This window comes from Tamandua tetradactyla, chromosome 16, assembly GCF_023851605.1.
Source record: "Tamandua tetradactyla isolate mTamTet1 chromosome 16, mTamTet1.pri, whole genome shotgun sequence".
Lineage (NCBI taxonomy): Eukaryota > Metazoa > Chordata > Mammalia > Pilosa > Myrmecophagidae > Tamandua > Tamandua tetradactyla.
In genome coordinates, this window is record NC_135342.1 from 69717163 (window position 1) to 69735115 (window position 17953).

At 37.0% G+C, this 17953-nt stretch overlaps 1 protein-coding gene across 6 annotated transcripts in view; it reads left to right on the plus strand.

Annotated features, from left to right (window-relative positions):
* Positions 1 to 17134, plus strand: part of LOC143659758 (uncharacterized) — a 79360-nt gene extending 62226 nt beyond the window's left edge. For 4 of the 6 annotated variants that reach the window (XM_077133056.1, XM_077133051.1, XM_077133052.1 and 1 more), the window contains 2 exons: positions 13752 to 13878; positions 15401 to 17134. In XM_077133056.1, the coding sequence (XP_076989171.1) occupies positions 13836 to 13878; positions 15401 to 16479 (1122 nt within the window). In that variant the 5' untranslated portion in view covers positions 13752 to 13835 and the 3' untranslated portion in view covers positions 16480 to 17134. Of the gene's footprint in view, positions 1 to 13751; positions 13879 to 14143; positions 14265 to 15400 lie in introns of those variants that run through there. The other 2 variants (XM_077133054.1, XM_077133055.1) reach the window with 2 other exon arrangements.
* Positions 17135 to 17953: the final 819 nt, after the last annotated feature.

The following is a 17953-nucleotide window of genomic DNA, read 5'->3' on the forward strand; positions in this document are numbered from 1 at the left end:
CTCAGGCAAGCATTGGCCTGACCTTTGCTGCAAGGATATTTCGTGAGTGGTTGATTAAATCATCAGTCAGTTGATTGTGTCTGTGGCTGATTATCTCTGAGATCAACTAAGGCATGTCTCCCACAATGAGATAATCCAGTCATTTGAAGGCTTTTAAGGAAGAGGAGACTCTTTCATGGCTTCTTCAGTTAGCAAGCCTCTCGTATGGAGTTCATCCAGACCCTTCTTCGGAGCCGCCAGCCTCACAACCTGCCCTACTGATTTTGGACTCTTCCATTCCCACAGTTACATGAGACACTTTTATAAACCTCATACTTACAGGTCTCTCGTCTTGGTTCTGTTTCTCTAGAGAACCCTGATTAACACACCTTCTATTCCTACCTTTTGAAAAGTTTTTATCAGGAAAGGATGCAGGATTTTGTCAAATGCCTTTTCTCTATCAATCAAAATGATGCATGTGGTTTTCCTCTTCCGTTTGTTAGTATGGTCAGTTAATTGATTTTTATTGTGTTGAACTACCCTTACATACCTGGGATATGACCCACTTGATGTTGTACAACTCTTTTCATATGCTGTTGTATTTGATTTGCAAATATTTGTTGAGGATTTTTTGCATCTATATAGTTAGAGAAATTGGTCTGTAATTTTTTTTTTCTTATAGTATCTTTATCTGGCTTTGGTATTAGGGGTTGGCATCCTGTGATTTAGCCTTCACAGGATGAGTTAGATACTGTTACCTCTTCAATTTTGGGGATGAGTTTGAACAGGTTTATTCCACTTGGAATAATTGGTAGAATTAACCTGCGAAGACATCTGGGCCTTTCCTTGTTGGGAAATTTTTGATAACTGATTCAGTCTCTTTACTTGTAATTAGTTTATTGAGGTCTTCTATTTCTTCTACAGTCAGGATAGGTTGTTTGTGTATTTCTAGAACTTGTGTCGTAATCAAGAAATCCAAAGACCTATTTTCTTATCAAAATATGAGCAGTTTTGTTCTCTACTGAAACTCATAGGTTTTTCTCTTTGTACCCAGTTTATCAGTCACTTTTCTCCAGAGAAACAGAATGAACAGGGTTTATGTGCGTATATGTATTAAGAAATATATTATATAGCTCATGACCGTGGTGGCTGGCAAGCCTGAACTCAGTAGAGCAGCCTGCAAGCAGGAAACTCCAGTGAAGGTGGTATTGAAGTCCTTGGTCCATATTTCCTAGAGGAAGTTAGCTGACAAGAAGTTCCAGCAAGAGTTAATGTTGAAGTTAATGCAGAAATTCTTCTTCTGACCTCTGCAGCCCTCAATTTTGGCTTTTAAGTTCTCCAACTGATTGGATAAAATTACCCACATTGCTGAGGGCAGTCTCCTTTGTTAATTATAGGTTCAGTTAACTGATTGTAAATGTAAATCCTATCCATGAAATACCCTTATAGTAACAGGCAGGTCAGTGCCTAACCAAACAACTGGACACATGAAATTAACCATCAAACCAGCATTCTAAAGTTTCCTGATGATTGGTTTTGGTTTTTTCTCTCCTAGCTTTTGGCCTAATAGTTCAAAAGGTTTTTCTTTTTTTCTAAACTTTTTTTGTTTCACTCAGAAAAGTGTGAAAAATGTACACAAAACAAATGAAATGATATTAGGTTAAACCATATGAAATTACCATTTTTGTAGGTGAAAGCAGTTGAGTGTCAAAAGTTTCAATACAGTCATACCCTGGAAATATTATGGGTTGGTTTCTGACCATCGCAATAAAGTGAATTTCACAATAAAGCAAGTCATATGAGTTTTTGGTTTCCCAGAGCATATAAAAGTTACATTTACAATATGTTGTAGTCATTTAAGTGTACAATAGCTTTATGTCTTAAAAAAAAGTAACTAACTTAATTTAAAAATAGATATTGCTAAAAAAATGCCAACCATCTTCTTAGTCTTCAGCAAGTTGTAATCTTTTTGCTGTTGGAGGGTTTTGTCCTGATGCTGATGGCAGCTGACTTAACAGAATGGTTGCGGAAGTTTGGGATGGATCTGACAATTTCTTAAAGTAAAAGTGAAGTTTGCCACATTGATTGACTCTTCCTTTCATGAAACATTTCTCTTTAGCGTGTGATGTTGTCTTATAGCATTTTACCCACAGTAGAACTTTTTTCAAAATTGGAGTCAGTCCTCTCATACCCTGCTGCTGCTTTATCAACTTCATTGATATAATATTCTAAATCCTTTGTTGTTACTTCAATAATGTTCATAGCTTCTTCACCAGGAATCCATTCCATTTCTAGAAACTACTTTCTTTGCTCATCCATAAGAAGCAACTCCTCATCTGTTCAAGTTTTAACATGAGATTGCAGCAATTCACTCACATCTTCAGCTCTATTTCTAATTCTACTTCTCTTGCTCTTTCCACCACATCTGCAGTTACTTCCTCATCTGAAGTCTTGAACCCCTCAAAGTCATCAATGAGCATTAGAATCAACTTCTTCCGAACTCCTGTTAGTGTTGTTGTTATTTTGACCTCCCATGCATCACAGATGGTCTTAATAGCATTTAGAATGATTACTTATTTCCAGAAGGTTTTCAGTTTATTTTGCCCTGGTCTTTATGGCAACTATAGCCCTACAAAATATATTTCTTAAATAATAAGACTTGCAAGTTGAAATGACTCCTTGATCCATGGGTTGCAGAATGGATGTTGTGTTAGCAGGCATGAAAACAACATTAATCTCATTGTATATTTCCATCACAGCTCTTAGATGACCAAATGCATTGTAAATGAGCAGTAGTATTTTGAAAGGAATCTTTTTTTCTGAGTAGAAGGTCTTAACAGTGGACTGAAAATATTCAGTAAACCATATTGTAAACAGAGGTGCTGTCATCCAGTCTTTATTGTTTGATTTCTGGAACACAGGCAGAGTAGATTTAGCCTAATTCTTAAGGACCTTAGGATTTTCAGAATGGTAAATACACACTGACTTCAACTTAAAGTCACCAGCATGGTAGTCAGTCTGTCATTTCAAGCTTTTAAGACACACATTGAATTCTTTCCAGCTACGAAATTCACAGATGGCATCTTCTTCCAATACAAGGCATTGAAAATCTATTGTTTAGTGTAGCTACCTTCATCAATGATCTTATCTAGATCTTCTAGATAACTTGCTACAGCTTCTACATCAGCATTTGCTGCTTTGTCTTGTACTTTTGTTTCCTTAAACCTCATAAACCAATAAATCCTAGTTTCAAATTTTTCTTGCATAGCTTTCTTTCCTTCCTCAGTCTTCATAGAAATGAAGAGAGCTATGGCCTTCCTCTGATTTAGGCTTTAGCTTAATGGAATGTCATGGAATGATGTTCTACCCAGACCACTAAAATTTTCTCTGTTTGAGCAATATGACTGTTTCACTTTCTTATCATTCATGTATTCACTGGAGTAGCACTTTTTTCTTTTTGTTTTTTTTTTTTTCTAAGTGCATGGTGCAAGAATCGAACCCAGGTCTCTCCCACATGGAAGGTGAGAATTCTACCACTGAATCACTGGAGTAGCACTTTTAATCTCCTTCAAGAACTTTTCCTTTGCATTCACATCTTGGCTGTTTGGCACAAGTGGCCTAGCTTTCATCCTGTTGCAGCTTTTCACATGCCTTCCTCACAAAGCATAATCATTTTTAACTTTTGATTTGAAGTGCAAGACATGCAACTCTTCCTTTCACTTGAACACTTAGAGGTTATATGTCTCAGGGAATGTGGAGGCCAAAGGAGACGGAGAAATTGCCAGTCATTGGAGCATTTAGAACTTGTACAACATTTATCAGTTTTTGCTGTTTTATATTGGCATGATTTGTGACAGCTCAAAACAATTACAATAGCATCATCAAAAATTACTGATCACAGATCACCATGACAGATATAATAATAATGAAAAAGTATGAAATATTGCAAAAGTTACATAAATGTGATGCAGAGACACGAGGTGAGCACATGCTGTTGAAAAAATGGCGCCTATAGGCTTACCTGATGCAGGGTTGCCGCAGAACTTCAAATTGTAAAAAATGCAGTATTTGCAGAGCTCAGTAAAATGAAGCACAATAAAGCAAGGTATGCTTCTTTGGGTCCAACTGATAACTACCACCTAAAATTACACCACCCAGTATTAAACACTTATTATTTTGGCATATTTACTTCTTTCAATGATGTATACTAAAGATTTTTTTTCCTTTTTATTACGCAATTCGTATATGTGTTCTGTCTCTTACTCCCTCACTGTCCCTTTCACAGATCTGCCCTCCTAAAATGCTGTCTTTCTTTGCTCATTATGTTCCAGTGGTCATTCTAAGGACTACACTCTACAGACTGCAGCCTGTGGATCTATAAACTGTGGCCCTTCACCTTGTTTTTTTTTGTTTGTTTTAATTTTTTAAAAATATAACAACAAAGAAACTCTAACATTCTTAACATATGATCATTCTGTTCTACATATATAATCAGTATTTCACAATATCATCACATAGTTGCATATTCATCATCATGATCATTTCTTAAAACATTTGCATCAATTCATAAAAAGAAATAAAGATATACCAGAAAAAAATTCATACATACCATACTCCTTACCCCTCCCTTTCATTATCACTAGCATTTCAATCTACTAAATTTATTTTAACATTTAATAAATGTTAAATTTGTTTTCCCCCATTATTTATTTTTATGCCATATGTTTTACTCATCTGTTGATAAGGTAGATAAAAGGAGCATCAGACACAAGGTTCTCACAATCACATAGTCACATTGTAAAAGCTGTATTGTTATACAATCATCTTCAAGAATCATGGCTACTGGAACACAGCTCTATATTTTCATGCACTTCCCTCAGCCTCTCCATTACATCTTGACTAACAAGGTGATATCTATTTAATGCGTAAAAATAACCTCCAGGATAACCTCTCAACTCTATTTGGAATCTCTCAGCCATTAACACTTTATTTTGTCTCATTTAGCTCTTCCCCCTTTTGAGTGTTGAGGGTTTTTTCAATCCCTTGATGCTGAGTCCCAGCTCATTCTAGGATTTCTGTCCCACATAGACAGGGGGAGGATGGTGAGTTTGCTTGTTGTGTGGGCTGTAGAGAGAGGCCATATCTGAGCAACAAAAAGGGTTTCTTCGGGGTGACTCTTAGGCCTAATTTTAAGGAGATTTGACCTATCCTTTTTGGGGTTAAGTTTCATATGAACAAACCCCAAGATTGGGGGTTCAGCCTATTGCTTTGGTTGTCGCCACTGCTTGTGAGAATATCAAGAATTCTCTACTTGGAAAAGTTGAATTTTCCCCCTTTCTCACCATCCCCCCAAGGGGATTTTGCAAATACTCTTTTGCTCACTGTTCAAATCTGGGAAAAACTCTGGGATTTATTGGGACATCACTCTGGACAAACCTACAAAATCTTATACCCTACTCAAGGTTCCATGTATTTATGGTGTTCAGTTAAGCTATTCACATGAGTCATGTTAGGAATTGCACTAGTCAAAATGTAAATTTTGTACCAAATAAACATTTTTTGCTTTATTCTCACACAAGTTTGTATTTTTAAATATTAATTACCATCTATTTTCAACACCCTGCAGTATTGACATTCCTTTGTTCTTCCTCATGCAAAAACATTTTTTTTTTTTTAGTGTAACTAGGTGTGTTTATTCTTGTTTTTAGCCAGGGCATTGAGCAGAAACACAGACATACCCAGCCAAATCTGTGACCACTTCAATCTTTCAGCTTTCCTTTCTAATTAACCTTACCCTGTAAACACTTTTTTTTGTTTGTTTGTTTGTTTTTATTTTAATTTTTTTATTAATTAAAAAAAGAAAAGAAATTAACACAACATTTAGAAATCATTCCATTCTACATATGCACTCAGTAATTCTTAATATCATCACATAGATGTATGATCATCCTTTCTTAGTACATTTGCATCGATTTAGGAAAAGAACTAGCAAAACAGGAGAAAAAGATATAGAATGTTAATATAGAGAAGAAAATTACAATAATAATAATAATAAAAATATATATATAAAAAGGAAAAAGAAAAAAAACAAAAAAGATACAAACAAACAAACAACAACAACAAAAAAAACTATAGTTCAGATGCAGCTTCATTCAGTGTTTTAACATAGTTACATTACAATTAGGTAGTATTGTGCTGTCCATTTCTGAGTTTTTATATCCAATCTTGTTGCACAGTCTGTATCCCTTCAGCTCCAATTACCCATTATCTTACCCTGTTTCTAACTCCTGCTGGTCTCTGTTACCAATGATATATTCCAAGTTGATTCTCGAATGTCGGTTCACATCAGTGGGACCATACAGTATTTGTCCTTTAGTTTTTGGCTAGACTCACTCAGCATAATGTTCTCTAGGTCCATCCATGTTATTACATGCTTCATAAGTTTAGTCTGTCTTAAAGCTGCATAATATTCCATCGTAGGTATATACCACAGTTTGTTTAACCACTCGTCTGTTGATGGACATTTGGCTGTTTCCATCTCTTTGCAATTGTAAATAATGCTACTATAAACATTGGTGTGCAAATGTCCGTTTGTGTCTTTGCCCTTAAGTCCTTTGAGTAGATACCTAGCAGTGGTATTGCTGGGTCGTAATCCATTCTGCCAGTCTATGTCTTTTGATTGGGGAATTCAGTCCATTAACTTTTAGTGTTATTACTGTTTGGATAATATTTTCCTCTACCATTTTGCCTTTTGTATTATATATATCATATCTGATTTTCCTTCTTTCTACACTTTTCTCCATACCTCTCTCTTCTGTCTTTTCGTATCTGACTCTAGTGCTCCCTTTAGTATTTCTTGCAGAGCTGGTCTCTTGGTCACAAATTCTCTCAGTGACTTTTTGTCTGTAAATGTTTTAATTTCTCCTTCATTTTTGAAGGACAATTTTGCTGGATATAGAAGTCTTGGTTGGCAGTTTTTCTCTTTTAGTAATTTAAATATATCATCCCACTGTCTTCTAGCTTCCATGGTTTCTGCTGAGAAATCTACACATAGTCTTATTGGGTTTCCCTTGTATGTGATGGATTGTTTTTCTCTTGCTGCTTTCAAGATCCTCTCTTTCTCTTTGACCTCTGACATTCTAACTTGTAGGTGTCTTGGAGAACACCTATTTGGGTCTATTCTCTTTGGGGTGCGCTGCACTTCTTGGATCTCTAATTTTAGGTCTTTCATAAGAGTTGGGAAATTTTCAGTGATAATTTCTTCCATTAGTTTTTCTCCTCCTTTTCCCTTCTCTTCTCCATCTGGGACACCCACAACACGTATATTTGTGCGCTTCATATTGTCATTCAGTTCCCTGATCCCCTGCTCAAGTTTTTCCATTCTTTTCCCTATAGTTTCTGTTTCTTTTTGGAATTCAGATGTTCCATCCTCCAGTTCACTAATTGTAACTTCTGTCTCTTTAAATCGACCATTGTAGGTATCCATTGTTTTTTCCATCTTTTCTGCTTTGTCCTTCACTCCCATAAGTTCTGTGATTTGTTTTTTCAGATTTTCTATTTCTGCTTTTTGTTCAGCCCATGTCTTCTTCATGTTCTCCCTCAATTTATTGATTTGGTTTTTGAAGAGGTTTTCCATTTCTGTTCGTATATTCAACATTAGTTGTCTCAGCTCCTGTATCTCATTTGACCTATTGGTTTGTTCTTTTGACTGGGCCATATCTTCAGTTTTCCGAGCGTGATCCGTTATTTTCTGCTGGTGTCTGGGCATTTAATCAGATTTCCCTGGGTGTGGGACACAGCTGGTTGAAAGATTTTTCTGTGAAATCTCTGGGCTCTGTTTTTCTTACCCTGCCCAGTAGGTGGCACTCGTGGCACTCGTCTGTCTGCAGGTCCCACCAGTAAAGGCTGCTGTGGCTCCTTTAACTTTGGAAAACTCTCGCTGTGGGGGGGGGGGTCGCCAGCCGAAGCGGCTTGGGGAATGCCAATCCGAGCCTTGCAGTCGGCCCGGGAAACCATGCGTGGAGGAGGTGGCGCCGGCCACCGCGACTTGGGGGAGTGCCGGTCCAAATTGCCCAGTCGGCCCAAGACTCCAAGCATGGCGGGAGGGCCCTGCTATCCAATGTTCCCAGTCGGACCAGGAAGCCACGTGTGTGGAAGGGACCCCGGTCGCCAGCCGGCCCGGGGAAGCGCGCGCCCCTCGGTGATCTCACCGCAGCAGATTCTCCCTGCCCGTTCAGCCGTTCCAGAATGGGGTACGCTGTCTTTTTGTCCTCTGTCGTGGCTCCGGGAGCTGTTTTGTATCGTTTCTGTTTCTTTAGTTGCTGTTCTGGAGGAGGAACTAAGACCCGCGCGTCTTACTAAGCCTCCATCTTCTCCGGAAGTCCTCAAAAACATTTTTAAATTTGTGCATTTAGTCCCTATGATTGTACACTCTAGGCATTCCTAGATTGTACCATCTCAGTCTTTATGGTCTTTCTTTCTGATTTCATTTGTGCCCCAGACCTCCTGCCTCTATCATTCTCACATTCAGCTTCATTCAGTGTTTTAACATAATTGTATTACAGTTACATAGTATTGTGCTGTCCATTTCTGAGTTTTTACAATAGTCCCAATGCACAATCTGTATCCCTTCGGCTCCAATTACCCAATATCTTATCATATTTCTATTTCCTGATGGTTTCTGTTACCAATGAAATTCTCCTAAGTTTATTTACTAATGTCAGTTTGTATTAGTGAGACCATACAGTATTTGTCCTTTTGTTTCCAGCTAATCTCACTCAGCATAATGTCCTTAAGGTCCATCCATGTTGTTACATACTTCATAACTGTATTCTGTCTTACAGCTGCATAATATTCTATCGTATGTATATACGATGCTTGTTTAGCCGCTCGGCTGTTGATGGACATTTTGTCTGTTTCCATCTCTTGGCAATTGTAAATAATGCTGCTATAAACATTGGTATGCCAATGTCCGTTTGTGTCCTTGCCCTCATGTCCCCTGAGTAGATAACTAGCAATGGTATTGCCAGGTCATATGGCAATTCTATACTTAGTTTCCTGAGAAACTGCCACACTGCCTTCCATAGCAGTTGTACCATTTGACATTTCCACCAACAGTGGATAAGTGTGCCTCTTTCTCCACATCTCTCTCCAGTACTTGTCATTTTCTGTTTTATTGGTACTGGCCATTCTGGTGGGTGTGAGATGGTATCTCATTGTGGTTTTGATTTGCATTTCTCTAATAGCCAGGAAAGTTGAGCATCTCTTCATGTGCCTTTTGGCCATTTGTATTTCCTCTTCTGAGAAGTGTCTGTTCAATTCTTTTTCCCATTTTTTAATTGGGTTGTCTGTTATGGTAATTAGATTCAGTTGTCAACTTGGCCAGATGAAGGCACCTAGTTTTGTTGCTGCGGACATGAGCCATGGTACATGAACCTCATTTGTTGCTAATTACATCTGCAGTAAGCTAGGAGGCGGGCCTGCTGCAGTGAATGACGTTTGACTTAACTGGCTGGTGCTTAAATGAGAGAGCGCAATGTAGCATAGCCTAAGCAGCTCGGCATTCCTCATATCAGCACTCGCAGCTCAGCCCAGGCCTTTGGAGATGCAGAAAGAAATCACCCCGGGAAAAGTTGTTGGCACCCAGAAACCTGGAGAGTAGGCCAGCAGAGACCATCCTGTGCCTTCCCATGTAAGAAAGAACTTCAGTGGAAAGTTAGCTGTCTTTCCTTTGAAGAATTAACAAAATAAATCCCCTTTTATTAAAAGTCAATCCATCTCTTGTGTTGCATTCCGGCAGCAATCAACTAGAACATCTGTCTTTTTGTTGTTTAGTTGAACAATCTCTATATATTCTGGATACTAGACCTTTATCTGATATATCATTTCCAAATAATGTCTCCCATTGTGTAGGCTATCTTTTTATTTTCTAGACGAAGTTCTTTGATACCCAAAAGTGTTTAATTTTAAGGAGTTCCCATTTATTTATTTCTTTCTTCAGTGCTCGTGCTTTGGGTGTAAGGTCTAGGAAACCACCTCCTATTATAAGATTTATAAGATATTTCCCTACATTTTCTTCTAGCAGTTTTATGGTCTTCAATCTAATGTGTAGATCTTTGTTCCATTTTGAATTATTTTTGTGTAGGGTGTGAGATATGGATCCTCTTTCATTCTTTTGCATATGGATATCCAGTTCTCTAGGCACCATTTATTGAAGAGACTATTCTGTCCCAGGTAAGTTGGCTTGACTGCCTTATCAAAGATCAGGCATGTCCATAGATGAGAGGGTCTATAGCTGAACACTCTATTCTATTCCATTGGTCGGTATATCTATCTTTATGCCAGTACCATGCTGTTTTGACCATGGTGGCTTCATAATACGCCTTAAAGCTAGGTAGCGTGAGACCTCTGACTTCATTTTTCTTTCTCAGAATATTTGGGGTACCCTGCCCTTCCAGATAAATTGGGTTATTGGTTTTTCTATTTCTGAAAAGTAAGTTGTTGGGATTTTAATTGGTATTGCATTAGATCTGTAAATCGGTTTAGGTAGAATTGACAACTATATTTAGTCTTCCAATCCATGAACACAGTATGCCCTTCCATTTATTTAGGTCTTTTGTGATTTCTGTTAAGAATTTATTGTAATTTTCTTTGTATAGGTCTTTTGTCTCTTTAGTTAAATTTATTCCTAAATATTTTATTCTTTTGGTTGCAATTGCAAGTGGATTTTTTTTCTTGATTTCCCCCTCAGATGGTTCATTACTAGTGTATAGAAACACTACAGATTTTTGAGTGTTGATCTTGTAACCTGCCACTTTACTCTAGTCATTTATTAGTTCTAGTAGTTTTCCTGTGGATTTTTTGGGGTTTTTGACATTTAGTATATATCATCTGCAAACAGTGAGAGTTTTACTTCTTCCTTTCCAATTTTGATGCCTTATATTTCTTTTTCTTGTCTAATTGCTCTGGCTAAAACTTCGAACACAATGTTGATTAACAGTGGTGACAGTGGACATCCTTGTCTTGTTCCTGACCTTAGGGGGAAAGTTTTCAGTTTTTCCCCATTGAGGATGATGTTAGCTGTGGGTTTTTCATATATTACCTTTATCATTTTGAGGAAATTTCCTTCTCTTCCTCTCCTTGGAAGGTTTTCAACAGGTAGGATATTCCATTTTGTCAAATGCCTTTTCTGCATCAATCAAGATGATCATGTGGTTTTTCTGCTTTAATTAGTTGATATGGTGTATTACATTAATTGATTTTCTTATGCTGAACCATCCTTGCATACCTGGGATGAATCCTACTTGGTCATGGTGTATAATTCTTTTAATGTGTTGCTGGATTCGAATTGCAAGAATTTTGTTGAGGATTTTTGCATCTATATTCATTAGAGAAATTGGTCTTTAGTTTTCTTGTGATATCTTTGTCTGGCTTTGGTATGAGGGTGATGTTGGCTTCGTAGAATGAGTTAGGTAGCTTTCCCTCCTCTACAATTTTTTTGAAGTGTTTTTGCAGGATTGATACTAATTCTTTCTTGAATGTTTGGTAGAATTCACATGGGAAGCCATCTGGTCCTGGGCTTTTCTTTTTGGGAACCCTGATTCAGTTTCTTTACTTGTGATTGGTTTGTTGAAGTCGTGTATTTCTTCTCAAGTCAATGTTGGTTGTTCATGCGTTTCTAGAAAGTTGTCCATTTCCTCTTAATTGTTGTATTTATTAACATAAAGTTGTTCATAGTATTCTGTCATTACTTCCTTTATTTCTATGGGGTCAGTGGTTATGTCTCCTCTTCCATTTCTGATTTTATTTATTTGCATCCTCTCTCTTCTTCTTTTTGTCAACCTCACTAAGGGTTCATCAATCTTACTGATTTTCTCGTAGAACCAACTTCTGGTTTTCTTGATTTTCTCAATTGTTTTCATATTCTCAATTTCATTTATTATTTCTTTCCTTTTGCTTGCTTTGGGGTTAGTCTGCTGTTCTTTCTCTAGTTCTTCCAAGTGGACAGTTTATTCCTCGATTTATGCCCTTTTCTTCTTTTTTCGATATAGGCATTTAGGGCAATAAATTTCCCTCTTAGCACTGCCATTGCTGCATCCTGTAAGTTTTGATATGTTGTGTTTCATTTTCTTTGCCTCGAGATATTTACTGATTTCTCTTGTAATTCCTTCCTTTACCCACTGATTGTTTAAGAGTGTGTTACTGAGCCTCCACATATTTGTGAATTTTCTGGCACTCTGCCTATTATTGATGTCCAACTTCATTCCTTTATATCTGAGAAAGTGTTTTGTATGATTTCAATCTTTTTAAATTTATTGAGACTTGATTTTTGACGCAGCATATGGGCTATCCTTGAGAATGATCCATGAGCACTTGAGAAAAAGGTATATCCTGCTATTGTGGGGTGTAATGTTCTATAAATGTCTGTTAAGTCTAGCTCATTTATTGTATTCACCTTGGTTTTTTGAGGCCCCGAGTTGCAAATTGTTTTTGCATTTTTTTAAAGCTTGAAAAAAATTAGCAGAATAGTATTTCGTGACAGTGAAAATTAACGTGAAATTCAAATTTCAGCGTTCATAAATCAAGTTTTACTGGAACACAGTCATGCTCATTTACTGACACATCTGTAGCTGCTTTTGAGCTATGGAGAAGCAGAATTGAGTAGTGGTAGCAGAGGCCATATGACTCACAGAACCTAAAATATTTACTGCTTAGCCCTTCATAGGAGAAGGTTGTGACTCCTGTTCTAGGTGTTTTCAGTACTTTGAACTTATTCCATCTATTTTTTTTTTTTTTTTTGTCCTGGCTTACATTGTTTCTATTGAAAAGTCAGCTGTCAGTTTTGGAGTAAACCTTTGTGGGTAATATGCCCTTTTCTCTCTGGGGATTTTAGCGGTTTTATTATAATGTGCCTAAGTGTGGTTTTCTTTGTATTTATTCAGCTTGAATTTAATGGTGTTTCTGACTGTGGCCTGGTGTGAGCTGTTTTAGAAAATCTTTACCCATCATCTCTTCAAATATTATCTCTGCTCTGCTCTTGCCTCTCCTGTTGGGATTCCAATTGCGAGTGTATTTGACCTTTTTGGCTTGTCTCATATATCCGTCTCTTAGGTTTCTTGATACATTTCCCAACCTTTGTTCTTTCTGTACCTCAATGTGGATGTCTCTTTTTACTGCCCATCTTCAATTCATAAATCATTTCTTCATTTCTTTCTAGTCTGCTGTTCACCATCCCTATATTATTAAAATGTATTTTCTACCATTTTTTACGACTTAGATATGGTAGAGGGGTTTTTACTTGTGCCAAATACTTTTTATCTTTAAATATTTGCCTTTATTCAAAGTTTTCATTTACGCTTTACTATTGCTAGTTGATACCACAAAATTCTTGCTAATTGGATGGCACTTCTTTTACAATTATACTTTTAACCTCATATAGGCTTCATCACCACACTGGTTACATCTTATTGCATATTTATGTGGATAGTTTGTCTCCCTGTTTATCTTGAGAATACAAAAAGTGTTTTATAAATCTTGGAAACCCATCAAACATGACATTGCAAGAGGCATAGGGGAATCTGAATAAATGTTATAACTTTCTAGAAATTATTTTGGGGGATATGGCAGAACGTATCCCCAAATTTACAATGTCATATAAATTTTAGTGGTGAATGTCTCTTTTTCAACAAAATGGTGAGAATAAGTTTTCAGGCATCCTTTCCACATCACCAAATGCTGATCACTTCAGAATGAATAGCAATATGCCGTTTCAGGGATCGGTTTCATTCACGGATGTGACTGTGGACTTCACCCAGGAGGAATGGGAGCAACTGGACCCCTCTCAGAGGATCCTGTATATGGATGTGATGCTGGAGAATTATAACAACTTACTTTCAGTGGGTAAGGATAGCGTTCAGGTGTAACTCACTGTTTGCCTGATAACATTCATGTCCTTTCTTGGTTACCAAAAGTTATGGGCTTCTGAATTACTAAATGGATTTGACCTTGAGCTTCAGGCATTAAAACTGAGAGATGGCCCAGCCCCTGAAGTTCTACCTTCTTTATTTTCAGGGTCTCTGAAGTCCAAGCAGTTGGAGCTAAGTCCCTTTAGCAAGTTCTCTGATATTATCAGACCAGATGTGGTTTTCAAGTTGGAGCAATGAGAAGAACTGTGGATAGCAGGAGTAGAACTGCCAGTTCAGAGCTTTCCAAGAAAGATGGAGGGAGAGAAGGAGAATCAGATAGACAGAAGCCAGTGGAAGTAATATCCCAGAGATTGCAAATGGGTTGGTACCTTTGAAATATTTTTCAGGAATCCATTTTTCAGTTCCCTAAATGTTTAGAGATGGCTGAGGAGAGATGACTTCCATATCTCAGATCTCTGAATCGTGCCTCCATATCTGACTCTCACACGATATTTGTAAATATTTGCCTCTCACACTTGAGGCCTAAATCTAACGCTTGCCTAACACATCTTAAACCTTTGTGCTGTGATTACCTGCTCTTTCTTTAGTATTCTGTTTGCCAGAATGGTGACTGTTATATTCTAACATATGGTAATTGGTGTAACGGCCTAAGGAAAGATACAGATTTCTCAGTACAAGAGTAGCATGTTGTCCTGGACACCGATGGCAGCAGGATCACAAAGAGTCAGGAATAACCAATAAGGTGAAAATAAAGATCATTAAAGGCCTTTGTCAAAGCTGGATAATTTGATTCTTAAGATTTCTTCAAATGAAAGTGGGACAAGACTACTCTGGAGAAAAGGTTAAAGAAAATAAAAGAAGGAAAATTGGATAGGATGGTGAAAACATGTTCACTATCCAACATCTTAATTAGAATAAAGCAGCAGCAGCAACTAATTTTGTTGTAAGGATGGCTTAACAGTTTGCAGCTCCCCAACAGTATTATCTCTGAAAATCTGTGGAAAATGCTGCTTTTAGAAAGTTAGTTTGGTACAGATGAGCTATAGGAATGAAGAAGAAAGTGCTGAGAAGCATGAATAGACTAGTGCTGATCCAGCCCCCAGTAATTTAGGCCCAAGGTATTGGTTGCTGAACTCAGATCTGCCTAGGTATTTTCCCCTAACCTTTTTACTTCTTTTCTTGTGTGTATGCTTTAGATGGCCTTGAGGATGCTATAAATTTCCTGGAATTGTCAGTCTTCCCACATCATTTGTTTCCTGTTTACTGACCTTGGTTTTTATTAGATTTTTTTTTTACACACTTTTCAAAATCATTTACATTTTTGTTTCAAAGATGAGAGATAGGGAAAATTTGCACTTGGAATTTTTTTAATACTGGAAGACTGGGTCCCAATCTAAAGAGTCAGTCCTTTAATAGGACATTTGTGATGAATTCCTATTCTATGGCATTGTAAGTGATGGTGTTGACAAAGTCTTTTTCCTTGTGGTCTTTTCTAGAAGTGTGGAAGGCTGATGACCAGATGGAGAAGGACCACGGAAACTCAGATGAGCAGGCCAGGCATTTTATAATTCTCAAGAACCAGACCCCAATTGAGGAAAGAAGTGATCTCTTTGGAAAAACATTTAATCAGAGCACAAATGTTGTTTCTTTAAGACACATACCCTATAAATATGACTTATGTGAAAAAACTTTGAAATATAATTCAGACTTACTTAATAGTAATAGCTATGTAAGAAAGAAAGCTGATGATTACAATGGATTTGAGAAAGCACTCCTCTATCTAAAGCAAGAGAAAACCCATACTGGAGTGGAATACAATGGATATAATAAAAATGGAATAGCTCTCAACCATAAAGAAGCCATTTTTAAACATCAGAAAATTAGAAATTTGGTTCAACCTTTTATTTGTAATTACTGTGATAAGGCCTTCAGCTTTAAGTCCCTCCTCATTAGTCACAAGAGAATACATACTGGAGAAAAACCCTATGAATGTAATGTATGTAAGAAAACCTTCTCCCATAAGGCAAACCTCATTAAACATCAGAGAATTCATACTGGGGAGAAACCCTTTGAATGTCCTGAATGTGGGAAAGCTTTCACCCACCAGTCAAACCTCATTGTGCACCAGAGAGCACATATGGAGAAGAAGCCCTACGAATGCGGTGAATGTGGCAAGACGTTTGCTCAGAAGTTTGAACTTACTACACATCAGAGAATTCATACGGGAGAGCGGCCCTATGAGTGTAATGAATGTGCAAAAACTTTCTTCAAGAAATCAAACCTAATTATACACCAGAAAATTCATACAGGAGAGAAACGCTATGAATGCAGTGAATGTGGAAAGTCCTTTATTCAGAACTCACAGCTCATTATACATATGAGAACTCATACAGGAGAGAAACCCTATGAATGTACTGAATGTGGCAAAACTTTCAGCCAGAGGTCAACCCTTCGATTACACTTGCGGATTCATACAGGAGAGAAACCATATGAGTGTTCCGAATGTGGGAAAGCCTTCAGCAGGAAGTCCCGCCTCAGCGTCCATCAGAGAGTCCATTTAGGGGATCGACCCTGAGACTGCACAAAGTGGCACTGCAGAAAACTCTTCCACAAGAACACTTCCCAGGGGGAAGAAACCTTGTGAAATAACTTAAAGAATGTGGAGATTCATACTGAGATACAATCTATCAATTCAAAAATGTGTTAAAAACGGGACCCCTTAAGAACAATATTATACTGGAAGTTAGATATGATACCCCGATAATGAATACATATCAGAGTATATCCAATTATAGATAGACATGCTCAGCTAGCTTTATGACAGTTAGTTTTCTTTTTAAGTTTGAATGAATTGAGTATTCCACGCAACAGTATAAAGAATATACAAACAGTACCAGAAGTATGTAGTGATTATGTCTGAGATTGTGCCACAAGGAACAAGTTGTATGTTTTTGATCCACACATGAATTTAGCAGTCACTGGGAGTATGAAATTCTTATCCTCTGTGATGATTAGGACACATCAAAGATTTTCCTAAACATCATGTTTGTTTTTCAGTACCTTTACAGACCAGTATACATTCCAAATGAAATATGTTAATGGTTTTAAAGTAGCACGTTGCAGCGTATCTTTTCTTCTACTACTTGTTGGCGTACACACATTGGCATGGCCATTTTTACTGAACTGCCACGTCAATAAAAGAAGACAATTTTATTAAAGTTTAAACCTACTTCTGGGTTTGCTCATTATTTGGGGGAAGAATTATTTACATAAATATGCAAGTATGAGATAATTAAGAGGTGATCTAGGGAGTAAATGGAGGAAGTTATGGCCTATGTTATACAGTGTATGCCACAGAATTTTAAAAGTGCTGTTTAAAGAGAATATTCCCATTCATTTTGTTCTTGTTAATTTTCAGAGAGGTATTTACATAAACTTGCATGTGTATTGCCAGAATATGTATAACCCAGAAACCACCTGTATTTTTATTTGTGTTGTCCTGTTTCTTTTAATATTTTAGGAATTGTCTTGCAAAAAATATTAGAATGTTTATGTAGTTCACATTTGTTAGTTACATTTCAGAGACTTTAGAAGAAAATTTATTTTGAGAAACTGGTTTCTTTAAAACTGCTTTTAAAATTTCCATGTGCATAGTTCACCCTAGAAATGAAGTTGTTTAAAGAGGTATTTCTACATCCTTGAATTTCACTATCAGCCTAAAACATTTCCTTTGGAATCTAATTTACTATAAATTATACTTTGCATTTAAAAGTTCATAATGCAAGTAACTTTCTAAGTTAGATTTTTCAGTGGTATCTCCATATATTGTTTGATTAACACTTCTTTTACAGAAACATATACCATTTTAGGCTTGATTCCAACTTCACAAATTCAGCCTTTCCCTATCGTACTTTTATTACATATTTTTAAACATCTTTGATGTGCTCTGACTACATATGAGTGTGAATGACTTTCTGAATCAAAATATCCATAAGTCCAATAATTGTCTTTGTCTCAGTTGTCATCTTCCCTATTGATGGCAAGGAAGC